The sequence below is a fragment of the Cucumis sativus genome, chromosome 3 (assembly GCF_000004075.3).
Source record: "Cucumis sativus cultivar 9930 chromosome 3, Cucumber_9930_V3, whole genome shotgun sequence".
Classification (NCBI taxonomy): Eukaryota; Viridiplantae; Streptophyta; class Magnoliopsida; order Cucurbitales; family Cucurbitaceae; genus Cucumis; species Cucumis sativus.
Window position 1 is genome coordinate 13417659 of NC_026657.2, and position 24610 is coordinate 13442268.

A 24610-nucleotide genomic window follows, 5' to 3' on the forward strand; every position below is an offset into this window, starting at 1 on the left:
TACCGTATCAATTAATCTATTTTCGAGGCCACTGACAGCATCAGACTGTAAATCAAGTTCAAGCAAAAATCTCCTACTACCAAGGTAACCCCAGGACTCTCCAGTGAAGACAGCAAAAACAAGCTGCATAATCAGGAATAATTATTAGCAAAAAAAAGAACAGGGAAAAACAAAGGTTACAGACAAGACTTAGCACCATGCTGTATGAAATCAATCTGAATGAAGCCAAGTTGAAAAGGAAATAGATTATAGACCATATGCATATGAGCTTGGGACGGTTATATCCCACACATCCACTCCCCACTATGTCTCATAAATGCTAAACATGTATGCAATAAAGGAAACAGAAACATATGAATATGGCATAAGGATAGAATAGAACCAATAACCAAATCCCCCCCCCCCCCCCCCCCAAAAAAAAGGAAAGAAGGAAAAAAAGAAAAGGACCGACAATAATAATACCAGGTTTGATCTCTGTAATTAAAGTATTTTGGTTTATTTCATTGATATATACAGCTATCAGTTTATTTTTATTGGCATATGCGCTTGGGACGATTATATCCCACACATCAAAACCACCCACTATGTATCATTAAACATCTATGTAAAAAAGGACATAAGAATATGAATATCCCCCTCCCCCGCCCCCAAATAAAAGGACAAAAGAAAAGGACCACCAATATTTTTTTTTTTAATAGGAGACAAAAACTTCTTTATTAATAAGAACTCTAAGTACAAGAGATTTATACAAAGAGAGCAATAAAGAGGGAAAACCTAAAGGATCAGGAGTGCACCCGGACATCTCAACTAAGTTGACACCCCCATAGTGTCAATCATCATATCTCGAGAAAGTAAACATCAAAGCAAAACAAAACCAACTGAGGAGCAATCTAATAACAATCAGCCTATTAAAGGGTCCAGAAAAAACTGTAAAAATGAACAGAAAAATCAGAAAAAACCCAAAAATACAGTACAATCTCAAAATAAAATTAAACAAGGTCAAGACTTCGAAGCTTCAAAACTTCGGTCAGTAAAAGCTGCAATGCAGAGAGAATGAGGACCAACAATAATAACTATTACCAGTGGGTTTGATCTCTATAATTTGAAAACCAAAAACATTTTGGTTGGTTTCATTACTATTACTAAGGTTTCACTGATATATTCAGCTAATTTCAACAAGAAAATCAATCAAATTAGATAGATGCCTATAAAAACCATTAGGCATATCATAGCCTTCAAAAAAAGAAGGGATCACCAAAAAAATAATAAAAATAAAAAAGATCTTTCACGCCTCCAAATCAAGTACTCCTTGTACAGAAAAGGCCATCATCCATCTACATTTTCTCCTTTTTTTCCCTTTCCTTTTTTTTTTTTTTTTTTTTGTGAAATGATAGACAATGAACTTCAATATAAAATACAAAAGAGAAATTTGCAACACAAATGAAAAAATAATGTACAAGAACACAGTGCCACACACAAAATGGCAAAAATGCCAACGCTTCTTCTATTTTTAGAAATATTTGTACTTATTGATTGAAATATTTAACGCTTTAAATTACACAAGATATATAAATTTAACACAAAAATAAATGTGATTAGAATGATTTCGACTGTGGGTGTAGTAATGGCAAAATCTTTGAATTGTTTTTGTTTAGGGTTTGGCCATTTAAAGCCATACAAATGGATTTTGGGCTTTTTCCTTGTGAACATAAAAAGGTATCTACAAAACCAAGCCGAGAGAAGGAACCCCATCAAGATACTCAAAATGTTTCTGACTTTCAAGCTCGATTGACCTATCCAAATGCTCCAATTCCTCACTGTTAGCGTCGAAAGAGGAGTTGAAAAAACGCTCACCCTTCTTGTTGGATTGAGTTAAGAGGGGCTTTGCTCGGAGAGCCCTTCACAAATTTTACCTTGGAGTTGGGCAAAGAGAACTCAAAGTACTAAAACTGGGTAGAGTGAGGATGATAAGAAATTGACTTAGAACAACGGGTTGGGGCTTGAATTTGGGTGCAACTAACTTCCAATAAATCTAGATTAGCCTCTAAAAAGAATAGGCACTATTTTCCTCAAGCAAATTGTGTACTTGATCTTCAAAATGGGCTTTTAAGAACGTCTTGCCATAATCTTCTTTGATTTTTTCTTCTAAATAAAGTACTTCGGAAAGGGCTTGACGTAATGTAGGAAGATCTTAGCATATTTCTTTTTTTCCAAAATTGCTCAGGAGCCTGACTTTGTTGAGAAATAAAGAGAGGGAAATGGAAACCGAAGATGAAGGGTTGAAAGGAGGAGCATCCGTTAAAATGGAAACCACGTTGTCTTTCTTTAGGAAAATATCAGCTGAATTAATTTCAGATTTTAACCTTTTGTTCAAAGGATTGTGCTAGGCCTCCAATATTATTTACATACAGCAGAAAGAATAAAGAGAAAAATAGAATCACACGTGGAAGTTTGGGAGAGAGAAAAGGGGAGGAGGACCACCACTTAGTGGGGCCCAGCAGTTATTTAGAATAAATAGAAAGAGAAGGAGAGGGGGAGGTCATGGAGGAGATTTTCTGAGAAGAGTAACCTGCTTCGTCCTTGCGCGGGAAGAAGGCAGAGGAGTCCAGATTTTTATTATCAACACTGTGCTTGGTTTGAGTCGTTCTTATTATCTTTCTTTTACGTAGATTGTAATTTCCTTTAAGCAAGTGTTTGATCTTGTGATCGAAATTATCTGTTATATTATTTTGAGCTTCTTAATGTGTTTGGCTGAAGAACTTTACATTGTAATCTTTTGAGGAAATTTCAATATTATAAGATACATCTGTAGTATCTTTACATATTGGTATCAGAGCTTCACATCTGGGAAGACAGACTATCATGGCCAAGAAAATGGAAGAAAGGATTGAAACAGTGGAACAAGAACTCCAACGATTATCGATAATGGAAGAGAACTTGTTGTTGATCTCGAAAAGTATTCAAGAAATTAATATACAAACCGATAAACAGCAACAACAGCAACAGATGATCATGAAGTACATCGAAGGTATAATACGTGATGATAATGCAGCAGGAAAGAGAACCGAAAGTGTTGTGAGCCAAACGAAAGGGATCGAAACGATCGCTTCGGGAACATCAGACGGGACGAAGGACGGAAGGAGTGATGAGGAAAAACCGGCAGATCGGAGTAAGTTTAAGAAGGTGGAAATGACAGCCTTCAATGGAACTGATCTCTGCTCCTGGCTATTTCAAGCATATCGCTATTTCAAAATTCATGAGTTGTCAGATTCAGAGAAGCTAACGGGTGGCAGTTATTAGTTTTGATGGACCCGCTCTGGACTGGTACCGATCAAATGATGAATTAAAATGGTTTAAAAGATGGGAAGATCTAAAACAGAGGAAGTTAGTCCAATTTCGGACAATTCAAGATGGAACCTTGGTAGGCCGATTTTTAAAGATCAAACAGGAATCGACGGTGGAGTAATATAGGAATCAATTCAATAAATACTTAGCACCGGTGGCCTTCCTTCAGACGGTAGTATTAGAGGAGACCTTTATAAATGGGCTAAGCCCATGGTTGAAATCGAAAGTGGAGACTTTGGAGCCCAGATGATGAAGATGGCCTTGAAGATTGAAAACAGAGAGATGGTCCGAAAGGAATGTGGGTTGAGTAGCGCTTTAAGCGGGAACCAACAATTCAAATACAATAGTGCGAAAATACCCTCTACCACAACAACCCTTCAAAAACAATCAGAAGAAGTTCGGCCAATGAGGACAATAACTCTCAAAGGAGTGACACAGACGAAAAACGAAAGGACGGCCCTGCGAAACGCCTTTCCAATGCCGAATTTCAATCAAGAAGGGAGAAGGGATTGTGCTTCTAGTGCGATTAGAAGTATCATGTGGGACATAGATGTAAGATGAAAGAGCAAAAGGAGTTACGAATGCTGATGGTAAGAGAAAATGGTGAAGAGTTAGAGATTATTGAGGAAGAGTTTTTTTCTGCCGAAACAGAGGACAAGACCGTGGAAATAGGCAACGTGGAAAATCTGAATATTGAGTTGGCCATTAATTCCTTTGTAGGACTAAATAATCTGAGAACCATGAAAGTAAAACGAAAGATAAAAGAGACTAAAGTAGTGGTGCTCATTGACTGTGGAGCCACTCATAATTTTATTGCAGAAAACTTGATGTCCACCCTTAGTTTACCAATGAAGAAAACCTCCCATTATGGAGTGATTCTTGGGTCGAGAGCGGCAGTTAAAGGCAAGGGAATTTGCAGCCATGTAGAGGTTATGGTGGGGAATGGAAAATCGTGGACAGCTTCTTACCATTGGAGTTAGGGGGAGTAGATGTAATATTGAGAATGCAATGGCTACACTCTTTAAGGGTGACTGAATTTGACTAGAGGAACTTAGTAATGACATTCCAACATCACGGGAAGAAAGTAGTGGTAAAGGGGGGTCCGAGTCTCACAAATACCAGGGTAAGTTTGAAGTCTATGATGAAAACATGGGGAGCAGATGACCAAGGATATCTGGTGGAATATCGAGTCATGGAAGGCAACCTGTTCGTGAAGGGGCTGTATGATGAAGAAGAATTAACTGTGGACAACATGATTCCTCCTTTGCCAAGTAAATTCAGTGATGTATTCGATTGGTCAGAAGAACTACCCCTAAAAAGGGATATTAAGCACCACATATACATCAAGAAAGGAGTAGATCCAGTGAATGTCAGACCCTACCGTTATGCTCATCACCAAAAGGAAGAAATGGAGAGGTTAATGGATGAGATGCTGAAGACAGGAATCATTAGACCAAGCACTAGTCCCTATTCCAGGTCGGTCCTATTAGTTAAAAAGAAGGATGGAAGGTGGAGATTTTGCGTGGACTGTGGAGCCTTGAACAATGTGACCATCCAGGATAAGTTTCCAATTCTGGTGGTTGATGAGCTATTCGACGAGCTAAATGCAGCCAACATGTTTTCCAAGATCGATCTAAAGGTTGGTTATCATCAGATCAGAATGCACCCAAGAGCGTGGAGAAGACAGCTTTTCGCACACATGAGGAGCATTATAAGTTCTTGGTCATGCCATTTGGACTAACCAATGCTCCATCTACATTTCAAGCCTTGATGAATCACATTTTAAGCCGTATATGAAACAATTTGTGCTGGTTTTTTTTTATGACATTTTGGTATACGGTAGGGGAGTGGAAGAACATGTACAGCACTTGGAAGTAGTCTTGGAGATTCTAAGGAAGAATGAACTGTATGCTAATATAGCCAAGTGCAGTTTTGCGGAGGGAAGGATAGGATACTTGGGGCACTTCATATTTAAGAAAGGCATTAAGGTTGACAATGAGGAAATAAGAGCAATTAAGGAATGGCTGACTCCCGTAAGTGTCTGAGGTTTTTTGGGACTCACTGGCTACTATAGGAAGTTTGTGCAGAACTATGGTAGCATGGCAGCCCCTTTGACACAACTCTTAGAAACAGGAGCTTATCATTGGAATGAAAAAGCAAGTGTGGCATTTGAGAAACTTAAAACAACAATGATGACCTTACCCGTGCTAGCTATGCCAGATTTTAACCTCCCATTTGAAATAGAAATCGATGCTTCAGGGTTCAGTGTGGGGCAGTGTTGGTACAAGCCAAGAGACCAAGAGCTTACTTCTGCAAGCCATTATGTCAGAGGGCTCGCCCAGTCTATGAAAGAGAGTTAATAGCCGTGGTCTTTGCGGTGCAAAGATGGAGATCATACTTGTTGGGGAAGAAGTTACGGTAAAGACTGATCAGAAGTCATTAATATTGTCTGGGTGCACCTACTGATCCTTTCTCTCTATCTCTCCCTCATTTCTTAGCTTCCCTATTATCCTCATTGTATAGCTCTCTTGTACATTGAGTTTATTAATAAAAAAGAAGCTTGTCTCCTTTTCAAAAAAATTAAGAGAGGTCGTAACTCATGCTTTGATCCTCTATCACAGGGGAAGAATTAAAGTTAACTCAGTCTAAAATGCAACTAAACAGATCAAAGAAGTAATAGAATATTTCCATTTGAGTTAGGAAGCTCTTAATATAAGGAAAGTGCAATTATATACAAAGAAAACAGCTTCAATAAGAACCTGTTTATGAAGATCGTCCAACCCATCCACATGGGAAAGTGCATCAACTGCAGCCAGCAACGCAATCAGGCCCTAAAATGTACCAAAAAAAGCTTTAACGGGTAGCAGAACAAACAAGGTAAGAGTTATGACTGATATACATGCTCAAAATAAATCATACAGAGATGGGGGAGTCAGCACCAATGCTTTTATCACGGAAGAAAGAGGCCGAATCCATGGAAGCTACCGTGAGAATGACAGGCTTAGACTGATCTGAGGAAGAAGTGTTGATTGGGGGAAGTGATGACCAAACACTGTAACGATACTGATCTCTTTTAATAAAATAAACAGTGCGAAATTATGTGGAGACAGAAAGATTCAAGTAAAACTAACCTGTATCCACCTAATGGAAGGCATGTTTCTTCTTTCAAACAAGACATTGAACTATGAGTTCCAGCCTTAGTTGTCTAGGGAAAGATGAAAAAAACAATCACACAGACCTTGCAAACTGTGAGTAAATAAATAACACATTTAAGATATAAAATCAATGAAACAAAATCATAATGTAACACCAAAACTAAGTACCTGCATCACCAGATCAAATTCAGCAACATTAGATATGTAATCTTTCTTACTCTTCACATTTTTTGAAGCAGCCTGCATCAAGTGGTAAGTTTACGCAACAAAATAAATTATTTTAGTCATAGTTATTCACATAATTGATATTAAGCATGAAAGCATTTAACTGGATCAAACTTATGGTCAATTACAAAAGAAGCATCAACCATAAATCAAAAATGATGTCCTTGTTTATACCACCATAAGTACTGTACCTTAAAAAAATATATAAACTAAAGGTATCCTCTTTTTGTTCATTATGAAAACAAAATTGTAAAACATCAATGAATTTCCACCCTGGTAAAAATGCACTTGTTCAAAAACATTTCTACTTTTTGCTTATCACACTGTGTTTCAGCTTTGTGATCAATAACCACACTTAAAAGAATAATAATAATAATAAACATTAAGAAGAAGAAAAGAAGAAAAGTCCCAAAAAAAGGACGCAACCTAAAAGAAGGGCATCTAATCAAGCAAAATAAAGCTACGGGAGCACATAAATCAACATAGAATCATGATCTGTAACAGTAGATTCTTTTTTTCTAATAAAAACAACTATTTTCGTCGAGAAAAAAAATGAAATAATACAAGGGCCACAAAAACCAAGTCCACAATACCCCTCTAAAGAAAGGGTTTCTAGCTAAGATACTACCTAGAGGATAATCACAAAACGTCTTTGAAACAGGTTCCCATAGAGAAACATGGAACCTCAGCAAGGATCAAACATCACCATGGTCCCTCTCCACACCTTTACACTCTATTGTTTCTTTGCCTCTAGATATCCTCAATAAAGATCAAGCTTTCTCCTTGAAAGGCATATGGAGAAGAAACTCCTCAATCGTCACCCAAGCACTCGGATCAACTCTTGAAAGAAACAATTGCACACCACTCACGTAAACTGACAACTCTAGAGAAGGTGATCCAGGTCTTCCAGCAAAAAATAGAACAGAAATGCCCCATAACTGTACACTTCTTCCTCAAAAGCTTATCCAGAGAGTTCACACACCCAAGTAAAGAACTTAACTTTTTTAGGGACCTTAACCCTCCAAAGCACATCAAAGACCGGCTCAATAGCAGGAGAAGGATCCAACAACAACCATAAAAAAGATCTACAAGAAATACCCTCGAGAGGATTAGGATTCCAAACACGACTACCCCTTCTTCCCAACCTAAAACTGAACTCTTACTCATCAAGTAAGATACATAGAGGCAACCTCCATTGTTTTTCTATTGAACAAAAAACGACAAAACCCAAATGAAAAGGACACCAAGCTCCCTAACCAAACCAAGAAATCAGAAACAAGATGATTTTATAGGAAAAAAGATGATGCAAAGCCCTCTGTGTAACATTTTATAAGAATTATAAAAGCACAATATGACCTTATTTTAATGACAAATAGGGCATGTGCACCATTAAAGAACATCTAAGAGGTACCATTTAGACAAGTCAAAATAAAAATTCAATTCCAGAGAGAAGCATATAGCAACTGAGCCAAACTGTTGTATAGTAATTGAAACAACTTAGAGTTTAAAGTTTTAAGCGTTTAAGAATCAGAATTACTTCTTGTATAGACGAAATGCTGCTCTCAGATATTAAGAAAACGGGAAAGTTATACTGATTCCACATAATTCCAGATCCCTGCAAGTGCAAATTGTTAGATGTCCAGATTGTCGAGCCAAATAGAAATGAAAGCCAGTGGCATAAAAAAAAATTAAAAAGATAAAATGTTGTAAAGAATTGAGTCTTCACGGTGAAAAATGAAAGAATGTATAAGGGCATAAAAAAAGCAGAATAAAAAGTCCCAAGTTACACCACTAACTACACAAACGAGCCTTCACCCAAAAGAATGAAACACCACTCTCAGAACTTCCTCTCTCTCAGAGTGTAGGGTTTGTAGTAGTAGGAGGCAAAACCAGGTAAAAGAAAATCGTGGCTGCTCCCCGATTGAGTCGGTTCAATGTTTTGGCTAGGAAAAGACGACATTGGTAGTCACCTACTACAAGCACGGTAGAGGTTTGATTAAGATCAATGGCCTCCCAATTGAACTTGTAGACCCGAAGATCCTCCATTCAAGGCTTATGAGCCTATCCTCCTCCTTGGATGACACAGGTTCTCTGGTGTCGATATGCGTATCAGAGTAAAGGGTGGTCACACCTTGCAGATTTACGCCATCCGCCAGAGTATCGCCAAGGCCTTGGTCGCGTTCTACCAGAAGTACGTGGACGAGCAGACCAAGAAGAAAATCGAAGACATTCTTGTCAGGTTCGACAGGACTTTACTCGTCGTCGATCCCTGACATTGCGAGCCCAAGAAGTTTGGTTGTCGTGGAGCTCGTGCCAGGTTCCATAAATCTTACCGTTCAATCGTTTATCCATTTTGGAAAAGACTTTGTGATTCTGGATTTTTGCTGTGTTTCTTCTTTTATGCGTTTGAATTTATAAGGTTGTTTTTCGTGTTTAACTATTCTATATATTTTCTCATAAAATTAAATTTTTTGTTCTAATGGTTTAGACTCTTTTGCCATCCAAAAGAATGAACTGTACCGGTAATTAAAAGAACCGATCAAGGGCCAAGACACCCATAAAATGCACTAAACCTAGAAATTTCCATGTGCATTTGCCCTGTGAGTTTAAAGAGTTACTCAACAAAACCCAACCAATTTTTGAGAGATTTTCCTTAACGTCTAATTTCAAGAGGAACCCTTTATTTGCTTTCATTGAGAAAAAAAATGAAAGAATACAAGGGCAACAGAAACCAAGTCCACAAAATCCCTCTAAAGAAAGGGTTTCCAATTAGGCAAGATACTACCTAGAGGATATTTACAAAAGGTCTTCAACACCGAAACATAAAGAGAAACATGAAACCTCACCAAGGACCAAACACCACAACCCCTCTCCACACTTCTAAGCACTTTGTTATCCCCCCCCCCCCAAGCAAATTCCAAAAGGAACCCTTTCCTCACTTTACATCTACAATGGTCAACAGCCTCGTTAGATGAAATTTACAAGCTAATAAAGGCTAATTACTCTTTCAAATGGTGTAGGAGCTCTCTTGAAAGAGGAGGAGATCTCTGATTTTCAACTTCTCCTAGGCTCGTCGGACAGGATAAGACTATGCAATTTAGAGGATAAAGAAGCTGGCCACTGAAATCTCATAGGGTTTTTACAGTAAAGTCACAATCAAAACACTTAGCTTTTGCCTCTCAGATGGATCTACAGCTGGAAAAATGCCTTTGGAAATCTAAAAGTCCAAGGAGGGTGAATATAACCCTATGGATTATGATGTTCAGGAGTTTAAATTGTGCTTCAGTTATGCAAAAGAAACTACCCACTCAATATATTTTTGCCACATATATGCCCATTCTGTTGCAGATTTCATGAAGATGTATGGCACGTACTGTTTGAATGTGTTTATGCTGCCAAGTCCTGGAGTAAACTCTCTCACACCTTTAATCTCAGTTGAGATCTTGATAAAGATTGCAAGAACAATGTTAGACAGTTACTTGTTGGCCTGGTTATGGAAAAAAAGTGCTTCCTTGCTTTGGTGCAATGTTGTCAAGGCAATTTTGTGGAACTGTGGTTTGAGAAAAATCAATGGGTCTCACAGTAAAGTTTCCTCATGGTTTGATAGATACGAGTTCACATGGCTGAATGCCTCTTCATGGTGCTCTCTAAGTAAACAATTTAAAGACTTCTCAATGCAAGATATATTGCTAAATTGGCAGGCTAAATCTTTCAGCCTAAATTAATGATTCAGTTTGGGCCACTGATGCTTCTTCCATTTGCAGCTTCTTCTTTGTTTAACTGTATCTTTATTCCTAGTCTTGTTAGAATTTGTTCCTGTGTTACTTTTGAAGATGTATTGATTGTGGTTAGCCCTCACTTGGACTTTAATTGTTGTTTGGTCCTAGGAAGCACAGATATCGACACGAGACACAATGACACGCCATTTTTCAAAAGAGTAGGACACGACACCTCGGGGACACGTCATTGTTTTAGTAAAAAAAAATTAAATATGTCATTCATATAAGCATATTACATAACAAGGATTCCAATTAAAAACATCAAAATAACAAGTTTAGAGCCATAAAACATAACAAGTTCCAGTAGCATAATTAAAAACATCAACACAACCGACGAGAGAGATGGGCAGTGATGGTGACCAGCGAAAGGGTTAGAGCAAAGACGGTTGGTGGTCTGGTGCGCAAAGACGGGAGCGTGAACGTGAAGAAACTTAGAAACCTAATAATTTAAATTATTAAAACAAAACCAATAACTAATGCCATTGGGCCGGATGGGATAATGGGTCATTTCAATGGGTTTGGGCCGGATGGGATAATGGGTCATTTCAATGGGTTTTTGTCGAAGACATGTCGGTGTTGGAAAACATGTCTAACACCGATACTTCGCCAGCTTCGGAGTGTCAGTGCTTCTTAGGTTTGGTCCTTTGTTATGTTTGGATATAATGAGGGTGCTAAAAGGGTGTCAACCTAGTTGAGATGTCTAGGTACATCTCTTGATCCTTGTTTTGGTTTTGTCTTATTTGCTCTTTGTACAATCCTCTAGTACTATGAGCTTTTGTCTCATTGTTTATCAATAAATGGGCTGTCTCCTTTTCAAAAAAAATCTTTAAAATGGTGCAGGAGATCAAGTTTAAGCATATTAGCAAGTACCTTGGCCAATATTCACAGGTTTGAGCAAGTATTCCAATCTTTCAAAATAACCCAAGTGTACAACATTCTATACCAAGTAGTTTGTTTTCTCTTTGTATATCTAGAGCCAAAGAGCCAGTGCACCTGTTGCTTTTTATTGAAATAACGAAATGAGATGACTACTGCTCAAAGACTTTCGACCAATGAGCATAAGAACTAATCAGAAAACAATGACATTCCAGAATAAAGATAAACCTTGAATAAAGAATCTTGCAAAAGACTTGGAGGGAGAGCACCAAAAATAAGCCTTAATACATGAAAGCTCAAACCAATTAAATCAAGCTACAGACTTTGACTTAAAAAAAAACTGCATTATGACTTTTGGGTTTCTAACAGAAAATTAAAGCAATGAAGCTAAGGGGAGCATCTGGAATATTGTATATGTATGTAAGAATCAGTAAGGTTAAGGCTCCGGCAGGTTTTATTTCTTGCGTGGAAAAGCTTATTTGTGACTTTCTTTGGGGTGGTGGATCTGATAAACTGGCCTCCCATCTTGTCAGCTGGAAGTGGATCTCTCTCCCAACGATTTGCGGGGGAGGGTTTGGGAATCGGCTCTCAATCAGAAGAATTCTGCTATCTTGATGAAGTGGGTTTGGCGGTTCTGTCATGAAGAAAACGTCTTGTGGAGGAAAGTGATTAGGGCTATTTATGGCATGGAGGAGTATGGGTGTAAAGCCTAAAGACAGAGGCAGCTTCAGATTGTGCAATGGTATTCTAAAACAAAGCATTTTTTTACCTTTGTTGATTTTGTGATGGGTAAAGGGAGACACATAAAGTTTTGGGAGGATAGTTGATGTGCAGCCCAGCCTCTTGCTTCCTTGTACACATCTACATCATTTCCTCAAAAAAAGAATTCTGTAGTGGCAGATTGTTTGGGTTGATTCTAATCAAGCTTGGGGTCCAGGGTTGAAAAGGAGATAGTTTGATAAAGAAATTGGTATTTATATTGCTCTTGTTTGGCTGCTGACTAGTTGGGTGGTGAATAGAGCAAGAGACAGCTTACGGTGGAAGTGAGAAGCTTCAGGCCAGTTTTCTATCAAGTCTACTTTCCTAAAGTTGACCAAGGGAGTTACTAAAGTTAATCTTCCTTTGGTCAATCTTAGTTGGAATTCAAAAATTCCTAGAAAAACAAAGTTTTTCTCTTTAGTCCCTCACCTATAGAAGTCTCAACACTCAGGAAAAACTCCCAAGGAAGTTTCCTAATCGAAGTCTTTCCCTTTCCATGTGCCCGCTTTGCGGGAAGGAGGCTGAGACTTTAGATCACCTTTTCTTTACATTGCAAGTTCCCATCCAAAGGGTGGAATACAATTTTTTTAAAACAAGTAACAAGCTTCTTCATTAAGATAATGATATAAGGTTTATTGTGCGGTATTGGCTGTGTAGCCCCACTTTTTTTACATTGCAAGTTCGCGTCCAAAGGGTGGAATACAATTTTTTTATAACAAGGAACAAGCTTCTTCATTAAGATAATGATATGAGGTTTATTATGTGGTATTGGCTGTGTGTAGCCCCACTTGGACTCTATTTATTTAAGTTTTATACTTTAATTACCTAGATGTGATAAGGATGCTATAAGTTATAGTTTATGGACATGATGAGGGCGCTAGACACAGGCATACTTGTCAAGGGTGTTGTTTGCCTAGGGCCGTATGCCCCAAATACCCCAAACCATCTTGTCTTTATGTCTTGTACTTAGTTTAGTCTATTGCTTTCCTTTTTATGTCGCCGAGCTAGGGTGTGACGTTTCAATATTTTCATATGCAAGTCGGTCAACAAGAAGCACGCCGGTTAGAATTGAAAGTCAAAAAAGACTCCAGGAAGATGAAAGTTGTTAATTCCAAAGCATTGCCAATCGTGGGAATAGCAAAGAAGGCATCTCTCAAATTAGGCGAATGGAGAGGGGATGTTGATTCAGTCGTCGTTCACATGGATGACTTCGACGTGGTACTCGGTATGGAATTCCTCCTAAAACATAAAGTCATTCTCATGTCACTAGCTCAATGTATGGTGGTAACAAGTGATACTCCCTCAATTGTTCAATCGAAGATCAAGCAACCTAGTGGGGTGAGAATGGTTTCAGCTCTACAACTAAAAAATGGGCTCAGTAGAAAAGAGTTTACCTTTATGGCCATCCCATTGGTGGATGAGCAAGTTGAAACTGGGACGGTTCCAGTAGAGATCCAGAGAGTTATGGACAAATAAGTTGATGTAATGCTCCCAGAACTGCCAAAGGCACTACCCCCTCGACGAGGGATTGATCGAAGACTTGCCTCATTTGTCAACAAGATAAATCAAGAAAGCGAAAGTCACTAGGCTTCTCAAACCCTTGCCTATTTCGATGAGACTGTGGAGGAAAGTGTCTCCATAGATTTCATTACACATCTCCCAAAAGTGGGTGACTTTGAGGCCATCTTGGTTATCATCAATTGGTTCTCGAAATATGTCACCTTCATCCCCACTACCAAGTTATGTCCTATCGAGCTGACAGTAAACCTGTTCTATAAGCATGTCGTGAAGTTATGGAGAGTTCCGTCAAGCATCATGACTGACAAGAATGGAAGATTCAATAGTACCTTCTGAACTGAGTTATTTGCCTTCTTGGGGACCAGCCTGAATATATCCTCAAGCTACCATCCTCAAACTGATGGCCAGACTGAACAATTCAATTGTATGCTTGCGGAATATCTACGCCATTTTGTTAATGTGAGACAAAAGAATTGGGTACAGCTATTAGATGTGGCACAGTTCTGTTTTAACGCGCAAACCAATTCATCGACGAGGAAAAGTCCCTTCGAAATCGTGAGTGGAAGACAACCCTTCCTACTTCATATTGCTGATCATCCTTACGCATGGAAAAACCCACAAGCTCATAGCTTCACGAAGGAGTGGAAGCAAACTACAGACATTGCTTGAGTCTACTTAGAGAAAGTTTCGAAGCGTATGAAAAAATGGGCTGATAAGAAGCGGAGTCCTCTACAGTTTCGAACCAGAGACCAAGTCCACATAAAGCTAAATGCAAAGAAAATTCGATTAAGAGGGTATAAAGACCAGCACCTCGTCAAAAAATACGAGGGGCCTGTGGAAGTTCTGAAGAGAATTGGAAATACATCATATAGGGTGGCATTGCCGGCATGGATGAAAATCCATCCAGTAATATTCATGTGAGCAACTTGAAACCCTTCCATCAAGACCTCAACGACAAACAGCCCAACAATGGTGTACGGCCATCCATTGACCTAAAGCAAAAGGAAGATAAACAAGTAGAAGAAATCCTTGCTGACAGAGTAAGGAATGGTAGAAAACTCATGAGGAGAATACATGAATTCCTAGTGAAAGGAAAGAATCTTCCCGTGGAAGAAACAAGTTGGGAACATGTCGAAGACCTTGAAGCGTGGGAGCAGAAGATTGAAGAATTTCAATTTCGCCCGTCAACAGGGACGCAACTTTTGAAATGGGGGAGAATGTCACAGGCATACTTGTCAAGGGTGTTGTTTGCCTATGGCCATATGCCCAAATACCCCCGAACCATCTTGTCTTTATGTCTTGTACTTAGTTTAGTCTATTGCTTTCCTTTTTATGTCGCCAAGCTAAGGGTGACGTTTCGGCATTTTCATATACAAGTCTGTCAAAGCTAAAAATGTCCAAATGTACTATAAGGGAGACATAGTAGTTGAATCCCCAACCAAGCCTTGTTGCACTCTTTGCAACTGACAGTCTCCAATGCTTTCTTTAACGATGTTTTCAATGAATTTCTCTCTCTCATGTTTTATAAAACATTTTCTCAAGAATGTGAAGGGAGGCTACATCGTACCGCAAGTTTGTCCGCGATTTTTGGATTTTGATCGGTTGACTTGTTGACTGAGTAGAAGAAGTGCCGCACAATTGCATGTCCTATGTTTGAAAGGTTGCGATTGTGACACTAGGAGGTAGTCAACCTAGTTGTGATGTCCTAGTGCACCTACTATCCTTAGGTTTATTGCTCTTTGTATATCCTTTATGTACATCGAGCTTTGTCTCTTTATTATTATTTATCTATTTAATAAAGAGATCAATTTCCTTTTCAAAAATAAAAAGATAATGATATAAGACTAATGCTCAAAGTACAACAGAAGTCTCAATACCCAAGAAAAGCTCCAAAGGAAGTTTCCTAATTGGAGTCTTTCCATGTCCATGTGCCCGCTATGCCAGAAGGAGGCTGAGACTTTAGATCACCTTATTTTACAATGCGAGTTTGCATCCAAGGGGTGGAATACAATTTATTTTTAACAAGAAACAAGCCTCTTCATTAAGATAATGATATGAGACTAATGCTCAAAGTACAATGGAAACAACAAGCATAAAGCTACGAATCAGGAGGTACCCAGACATCTCAACTAGGTTAACACCCTTTAGCACCATCATCACTTCCCAAAAGAAACTTACAACAACTTAATCAAGACTTAAAAGTTACAACCATAGCCAAGAATACTAAAAAATAACAAAACAAGACTATGAAGTGTAGTAGAGGAAGAGAGGCATCTTATCTACTGCTGCTGTCAACAATTTAATTCATGGAGATGAGAGCACTCTAGTTTAAACTAATATCTTGACTTGAATAATCAGCAAAAGGCTTGGAGAGAGAGGTTCAAAAGAATGCATTCAATCGAGTTGCTTCAAATCTAGTAAACCAAGAAGTTTCCTTATCATGGAAGACCGTCTGATTTCTTTTATTTTCTTTTTTTTAAGAGGAGACAAATTTCTTTATTAATGATAAAATCTCAAAGTACAAGAGTCATATACATGGAGAGAAATAAAGAAGTCTAAAGAACGAAAAGCTAGGAAGACCCTTTGATTTCTTTCAAACCACAAATTACTCAACATAGCTTTCACCCCATTACTCCACAGGATTTGTTGATTCTTTTCCAGCTTTGGCCCTGCCAAAATCTGAAAACATTGCTTGCGGCTGTTTTTCCAAAAACTCACCTGAGACCTTTGGGTTGGATGGATATCTCCCATTGCGAGTCAATGAATGGATGATGGAGGGTTTGTACGAGGGCAGCTTTTGTGAAACAGGAAAATTTTTGTGGAGTTGTGTAACCCCTACTTTCTTGTGGCATCTCTGGAATGAAAGAAATAGTAGGGTGTTCGATGATATGTTTAGTATTTTTTATTCTTTTTGGGCTCTTGTGCAGCACACAACCTCTTGGTGGTGTACAAACTACACAAAGTAATTTTGTATTAACCCTTCTCATGATTATTAACAACTGAAAGGGCTTATTGCTTAGTTTTTTGTTTTGGAAGGGGGTTTCTCAACCCCTCACCCTTTAGCTGTTATCTGGAATATTGCTCTCAGTTAGACAAACTTCACTTCCCCTATAGTTTCGCTCCATCTCCACCAACTCACGTCAATCTATGGTTGCAGCACGAATGAAAGTTTTATTCATCATGAGGAAGAGGTAAGGTGAAGAGTTGGGATGGTTGGGGAGAGAAAGGGCCGGAGAGGAAAGATTGTGGAGAGAAAGAAGAGAACCATTTTAGGAAGTTTGTGTACACTATCAATATCAGTTTTAATTTGATTGTTATAGACAAAGAAACGCCAGCTTTATCCACTAGTGAATAAAACTTATCATTCTCCAAGTCTGATCTAGTTTTGTGGAAGAAAGAGGATCTTTCCAAAAAGCTAAAAAGTCTTGCACATTTAGTAGCAAAAGTAACTGATTTTCAGTAGTGGCTCTAAATTTCACCCATATCTACCTTAACAATTGCTTGGGCGAACAAACTCTTACCAAATGCTATCGTGTTTAATATCATCAAACTATGAATCATTGTTTGATATCATACCAGCCATATGTTCATGACTTCGATTCATAGTTCGATGCTAAGTTTTACAAATGAGAACAATATAAGAGTTTTGCAGTTTAGCTTCTAAAAGTTGACCATTCCTAAAAAAATCTGAGAATTTTGTATGATTATTCAAACATACACTTGGGTTCCATTCATAGTCACTTTTTTCATACGGAGCAAATTTAGCTTGTGGAAACTTTTGGGCCGGAGAAAATCCTGCAAGGAAAAATAAATGACCATGTCAGTAGTTGATGTGCATGCATGAATTACCAGTTACCACACAATTAACAGAGAGAGAGAGAAGAGGAAAGAAAACAAAATGAAGGGAAAAGAATTTGAATAAGTAAATGAACTTTACCTTCAGTTCTATTTTGTATTCCAGTTCCTGGTTCGATTAAAACACCACCAACATTATTTGCAAAATGAGAATCGTCCTGTAGTCTGAAATAGATATATGAATTCTATCTGAGTAGATAGTTTTCGTCCAATTATAATAAGCAAAGAAGAAAGTGGAGGGAGAGCATTTATTCACTTAGTTGGAGCCTTTTGGTGGACTTGCTTTTTTGTATGCCCTTGTATTTTAAAAAAAAAATTCAATGAAAGTTGCTGCTTTTATATATTTTTTAAATTTTATATATATATAATCATCCCATTGGAGAAACGGTTCACAAAATATGCAAGGAAAAGCAAAATTGAGGATCTTTTATGTGAATGTCATCACAAGTAGTGATATATTTTAGTACAAGAAATCCAAAGGAGAATTTGATTTTCATAGATATTTTTTGGAAAGGAAACGTGATATTATTCAACTCCGAACCCTTTCTTCCAATTCCAAAAGAATATTCCTGGTTTTATTTCCTCTTTTTGCACTTTGAGTTTTGCAGTTTTGGAAGATAAAGTTCATATCTTCTTCTTCCGTAAGTGCTTTTTCTCAAATTTGCTTGTTTTCTTCCTTCTCTATTTTCTTAAGATATGTTTCTGGTGAAGATGTTTCTGACAATATATTTCAAATTCTTTGTTTTCTACTTGTTCTAATCGCATCTAAGCTTATTTAGATCAATTTTTTAAAAGCCATTCTTTTAGACATTTGGCTGGAACGAAATCAATGAATCTTTGAGGACAAATTTTATTAACAGTCAGATCCTTTTGAGTTTGTCAAGATAAAAGCTTCTTGATCCTCCCTCTCAAACACTTTTGAGGGTTACTCTTCCCAATATATTTGTTATAATTGAGGTGTTTTCTTGTAGTTCTACCCTTTATTTGCTTTATTTTTTAATTTTCTCAGTCTACTCCTTTTAGCCTGTTTTTCATTCTTGTACTCTATTCTTCATTAATAAAGAAAACTTGTTTCTTCTTTTTATTAATATTTATTTTTAAAAAATGGTTATCTTCCCTTATCTTTAATTTTCCATTTGGAGGTTTGGAAAGTGTTTTAGACCCGAGGCTCGGAAAATAATCCTTATAAGGGAACAAGAATATGTATGAACAAGGGAGTACATATAAAAAATGTAAGACCCACCTAGTAAAGAAACTAGAGATTGCATCCATTGAAACTAAAACTGCAGATGGTTGCAATATCTCATCAGCATCCTTGAAGTTAATCATCGGAACTACAACCTTTTCTCGTCCAGGATCTGAGGTACAAAGTAAAAAGACATGGATGATGCCACCATATTCCACTGAGGATTATGTTGGCACTCGAAAAATAATTGATTTTTTACATCTAGTGTAAAGAACCTACTTGAACAGCCAATTTCTCCAGAAAGATTAAGTAACCGAATGCACGGATAAGCATCAACTGCTAGGTACATCGAATTTTGGAGATCGGGAACCGACTCCATTGAGTGTTCATCTATTGAATGCATTATCAAAAATCATAACATGTCAGGATAGATGCTGAATGCTTTGTAGCCAAAATAAAAATGCCCGTTCAAAAAGCAGAACAATTATAATAGAACAAAAGATAATTTTGCGTAAACCCATAATTATCCACGATCCATGTGCTCTATGTTCTTTCAATTTAACCCCAACTCTGCCTAATAACATAACCACGGGAAGGAGGTAAAAATAATTAACTAGTATTCATGTGCTCAGTCCAACTAAGTTTCACACACCTAACTGATCCCAAAGGACTACTAGTAGTGAACATTAGAGCAAAAGGCTAGTGGGATCGGTTCTTTCAAAAAAGAAACCACTTCTAATCTCTCATTTAGGTCTATCACAGCCAAAGCCTTCTCAAACTTGCACATGTATGAGATGTTTAGTAAATAGATTATGTAATTGGATTAAAAAATAAAATAAAAAGTAATTGCATGTAATGACATTACATAAATTTTCTTTTCTTTTCTTTTCTTTCCTTTTCTTTTCTTTTTTTCTTTTTGAGAGATATTACTGAAATTTTAGCCAAACGATGTAGCAACAGTAATCAACCATACAATGGGAACAGCAACATCTAAAAATGTTCTTCCAACCTTATGCCACATGAGAGGCTTCAGAAGGGTATGAACCATAGAATAAGCTTGATGGGAATGGAATAGTAACTCCACTGGTTAAAAACATATTATGTATATGGAATGAGAACTTGAAGGGAAGTAGAGACCCCGGCGTTCAAGCAAACAAAACACGTACAACAAAACATTCGGTGGTGAAATGTATATATAAAGTATCAAAACGGCAACTAATTGCTGCAAACAATGTACTCTTTAGCTGCCAATAAACTATACAGAGTACGAAATTTGAAGTAATTTATACACAAGACGTCAACACTGAATGGCATTCATATCCAACGAGCAATAAGAAGACATTGAAACAAAAATTCAATAGCTATTTCTTTTTAACATACCTGATGAAGAGAGACAAAGAGAAGTAAGAAACAGAAGGAGGTAGAGAAACTGGGAAGACATGGACGATGATTTGGGTGTTCTTTCTATCAAATCGGAGTCCGTCGGATCGTTCTTGGGGACCTCAGCTCCTCGTTAGTGAAGGTGAAATGGACTAGAGAACCCAGATCGGGTTGGGAAATTAAACTGAAAATTGACCTTCGGACAAGGGGAAAAATTGGGGAACTTGGCGGGGCTTTTTTTTCTTTCTTTCATCGTTCTTTTCAGGGTTGCTTTTGATGGGTAGTTTTTAGATTAATTTTCTTAAATATAAAAACAAATTATTTAGACTAACAAAATGAAGAATGTCACGAAACTCTATCATTTTCTAAATAGTTTAGAGTTGCCTCTCATTTGGATTGTCTTTCTTTTTCCAATTTTATTTTTCTACCATTTTTCTTTTATTAATTGTTATTTGGTTCAAAATTATCTACCAAATATAAAAAATAGTAAAAAAAAATCAGTGGATATAATCTAAACGATTATACAAAAAATCTTTAAACAATCAAATTTTTTCAAATACAAACAATGGTGTACCAAAAAAAATTTTAAAAAAATTGTTGAGATTTCAGTAACCAAAGTTAAACGATCGAATCTAAACAATCTTATACTTTGTAAATGATAGTTTCTAAATATAAAAAATCGTGTAACTTTCAAAAAATCGTTGAGATTTGGTAGCCAAGTTGAAACTATCACATATACATGATCGTTTTCCAAATATAAACGAGGGTACCTCTAAAAAATCATTGAGGTTTGGCTCGTTTTCCAAATATAAATGATCAAGTACCAAAAAATTTTGAAAAATAAAAATAAAAAAATCATTTGGATTTGGCTCCAAATCTAGAAGATTGTATAGGAAAAAAATAGTCGAATATAAACGATTATTTTTCAAATATATTAAATGTCAATTAATCGTAGGCATTTTGGTATTTTTCATTGTGTACATGTGGGCTTTTTCGTTTTTAAATTATTATATATCGTGTAAATATTTTGTCACTTTGTTTTAGGTTTTAAAATAAAACAGAGGTGTCTTTTAAAAAGATATATTTTAAAAAGTAGAGCTAAAATATTTATTGAAGAGAACAATTTCAAAAACGAAAAAATCCATAGGCTCACAATGGGAAATACCAAAAATGCCCCATGATTAATTGGCATCCAGCCCATAATATATTTGAAAAACGATTGTTGTTTTTTCAAGATTCTTTGGTACATATCGTTTATATTTGGCTATTTTTGAAATCATTTAAATTTTGGTAGGCTTTTAGTATTTTTTTTGTATACAATCGTTTACATTGTTGGAATTTTTTTGTCCTCAAAACTCGTAGTTTGATTCTATTCGATAAAGTCGTTATTGAGAATTGAATATTATAATCTTAAATCCAATAAACTAAGTCCTTAGACTATTTTTTAGTAAACTTGAACTTTATGTGAAGACATAAACGTTGACCAAGTTTGACTATATAACCTAAATAGTCTATAGTATATGAATAATGGTTGGATGCCTTATTTAGAGAAATTATGGATGCGGCCTGTTTTGTTGTAAATACAAACGAAGTGATCCTGAATCATTAGTCACTTTTACGTTATAACACTATTTACTATTTAAAACTAACTATCTCGATTATAGATGACCTAGGTAACTTATTCTTAATCATGAGCTAACTATGAACTCATGTTCACACGAGATTATCATTAGATCTACATAGGTGAGGGCAGCTCATCAATGTTGGCCCAATAAGCCTCTCGTTTTAAGGGTAAGATCGGGTGAATAGCTAGGGACATAGTATACAAGACGAAATTCACTCATACCCGTTTTAGGATTAGTAGATATGTTGTTCTCTTAAGTACTGAATTAAAGTCTTTAACGAGGGGTCTCACCTTCTCATTGGCCTGAGGGGGATTAAGTTTATAGGTTGGACCTTAAACCAATTGCTCAATAGAGGATCAGTGGGACTTAAGGAACAAGATGTAGTATTGGGAGTAAAACGATATTTTGACCCAATCAAGGTTATGAACAACCTATGAAGGATTAATTTGTTGATTATGGTTTTATCAAATGGACACAAATATATCTATAGTGAGGGGAGTGCAACTACGAAACTTTAATGGAATGACCCGTTAGTTAATAAATGTTGCTTAATTTGGTCTAAAAGAGTTTAGCCAGTTAATCTTGAATCGTTGGAGCCCATGATCTATAGATCCAGTAGGTTTCCTCCTAAACTCTTCATCAACTCTTCCTTAACCCTTCTCAACTTCCCCTAATTCCATTTTTTACAATCAATAATATACTATTATTGTGATTACACGATTGTATTTTTAAAATTTTTATTTCTTAGTACAATTACATTATTAAAATTTTAAAAATTAAACTCTTCAAGGGTACAATTACATTATTAAAATATTTATTTCTTCCTTTACTCTTGAATTAAGTAATTTATTGTAATTACACAATTAAATTTTTAATTTAATTACCTTCAATAAATTTTATGTTAGAATTCATATCAATATATTTATGATATTAAAATTTTGATATTAATCTCAATCTCATTGTATTTTGTTAATCAACTTAAATATCTAAGGAGTGTCAATTCAGTAAAAATAAGGTAAACTTTTACCAACTATAAATTGATTACAACAATTAGTAAACTATAAGGATTATTTGATTAAATTAAAATTTAATGGGTCTGTAATTTCAACAAATCTATTATTTAGGGGTGGTTTGTCTATATTTTTCCACTTTCATAATATTATTTTGGTTATTAAATTAAGCTTGGTTAAATTAATAACAAATCCTTTGTTACAGTGACTTTGTTATAGTGATGGTAGGTTCATTTATTTTTTACCCAATAATTGTTGGAGAATGACTAAAATAAATATTTTTGAACTATATAAATCTCTGTTGAAAATTAACGTCGTATTTAAAGAAATTAAAACAAATTGTTTTATGAAAACCAAGAAGATTTGGTAAATTAAATATACGAAATTTGTGTATTGGATTTAGAATATGAATTTATATATACGATTACTTAAAAAATGTTGAAAATAAACATCATATTTAAATAAATTAAGGCAAATTGTTTTACGTAAACTAGGACGATTTGGTAAATTAAATAAATGAAATTTGTGTATTAGATTTATAATATGAATTTAAAATAATAATAATAATAATAAATTTCATAACACTACCTGACTTGCCGTTTGAATGAAATTTTGTTGCTTGTATTGTAGTTAAAATATCAATTTAAAATAATAATAATTTATTCGTATGTAACGATTACGTTAAAAAAATATTGAAAATGGATGTTGTATTTAAAGAAATTACTATAAATTGTTTTACGAAAAATATGACAATTTTATAAACTAAATATACAAAATTTGTGCATACAATTTAAAATTGGAAAATTTTCAAAAATAATAAATTTTACAAAATATGTACAATTTATAACAAATTCTATCACTGATAGTCATTATATGCTATATTGATAAAATCCAAAATTTATTTTCATAGCACTGTTATAATCGTATGTACATAACCCTTACTCCAAACACATCTCACAACCACCTTCTGACACAGTTTATCGTAACACTTCATTATTATCATAATGCCTTTCCCCTGTAACCAAATTTCTTACCAAACGGTAGATTGATTCCACAAACTAATACCATTAGAAACGAACCATCAAACTTACACAACCATAGAAATTATAACCATCATTTAGGGTGTGTTTAGGAGAAGGATTGAGTTATGGAGAGTTAGTGTTATGATTGTATGTATTCAGATAAAGAGTTATGTATGAAACGTTATGAGGTGATTATGATAAAATGTGTTTGTGGAAGAGTTATGTATGAAAGGTTATGAGGTGGTTATGATAAGATGTGTTTGAGAGAAGTGTTATGTGGGCAATGTTGTTAAATTTATTTTTTTATATATTTTTTAAAATTCGTATTCTAAATCCAACACAAATTTTGTATATTTAATTTACCAAGTTGTCCTAATTTCGTAAAACAATTTTTAGTAATTTCTTTACTAAAAAATGTGATGTCTATTTTCAAAAAAATTTTACGTAATCGTTACGTGCGAATAATTTATTGATCTTTTAAAAGAATATTGTATTGTAAATCCAATACACATATTTCATATAATTAATTTATCGGAATGTCATATTTTTGTAAAACAATTTTAAGTCATTTTTTTAAATACAACGTCAATTTTTAAATTTTTGACGTAATTGTTACGTGCAAATAAATTATTAATTTTTTATAAAAAATTCATATTCTAACTCCAATACACAAAATTTGTATATTTCATTTACTAAATCGTCCTAGTTTTCTTAAAACAATTTGCCTTAATTTCTTTAAATACGACATGAAATTTTCAACTTTTTTTAAAGTAATAGTTACGGTTGAATAAATTACTGTTTTTCTTTTAAAATAAAACATTCTTAGCTTTCTACTTACCTAAACATTGTGTTTTTTTTTCATCCTCTTTTTAAAT

The 24610-nt window shown here is 35.7% G+C and overlaps 1 protein-coding gene across 1 annotated transcript in view; it reads right to left on the reverse strand.

The window, feature by feature from the left end:
• The window catches only part of LOC101205666 (nicastrin), a 40008-nt gene extending 19646 nt beyond the window's left edge, over positions 1-20362 (reverse strand). Inside the window, exons 1-11 of the mRNA XM_004140684.3 lie at positions 20079-20362; positions 18978-19088; positions 18756-18870; positions 17595-17677; positions 17376-17452; positions 8263-8340; positions 6669-6740; positions 6477-6550; positions 6265-6397; positions 6105-6176; positions 4-123 (exon numbers count right to left, since the gene is read on the reverse strand). Of these exons, the coding sequence (XP_004140732.1) occupies positions 4-123; positions 6105-6176; positions 6265-6397; positions 6477-6550; positions 6669-6740; positions 8263-8340; positions 17376-17452; positions 17595-17677; positions 18756-18870; positions 18978-19088; positions 20079-20139 (996 nt within the window). The 5' untranslated portion in view covers positions 20140-20362. The remainder of the gene's footprint in view (positions 1-3; positions 124-6104; positions 6177-6264; positions 6398-6476; positions 6551-6668; positions 6741-8262; positions 8341-17375; positions 17453-17594; positions 17678-18755; positions 18871-18977; positions 19089-20078) is intronic.
• Between the last annotated feature and the right edge of the window lie 4248 nt (positions 20363-24610).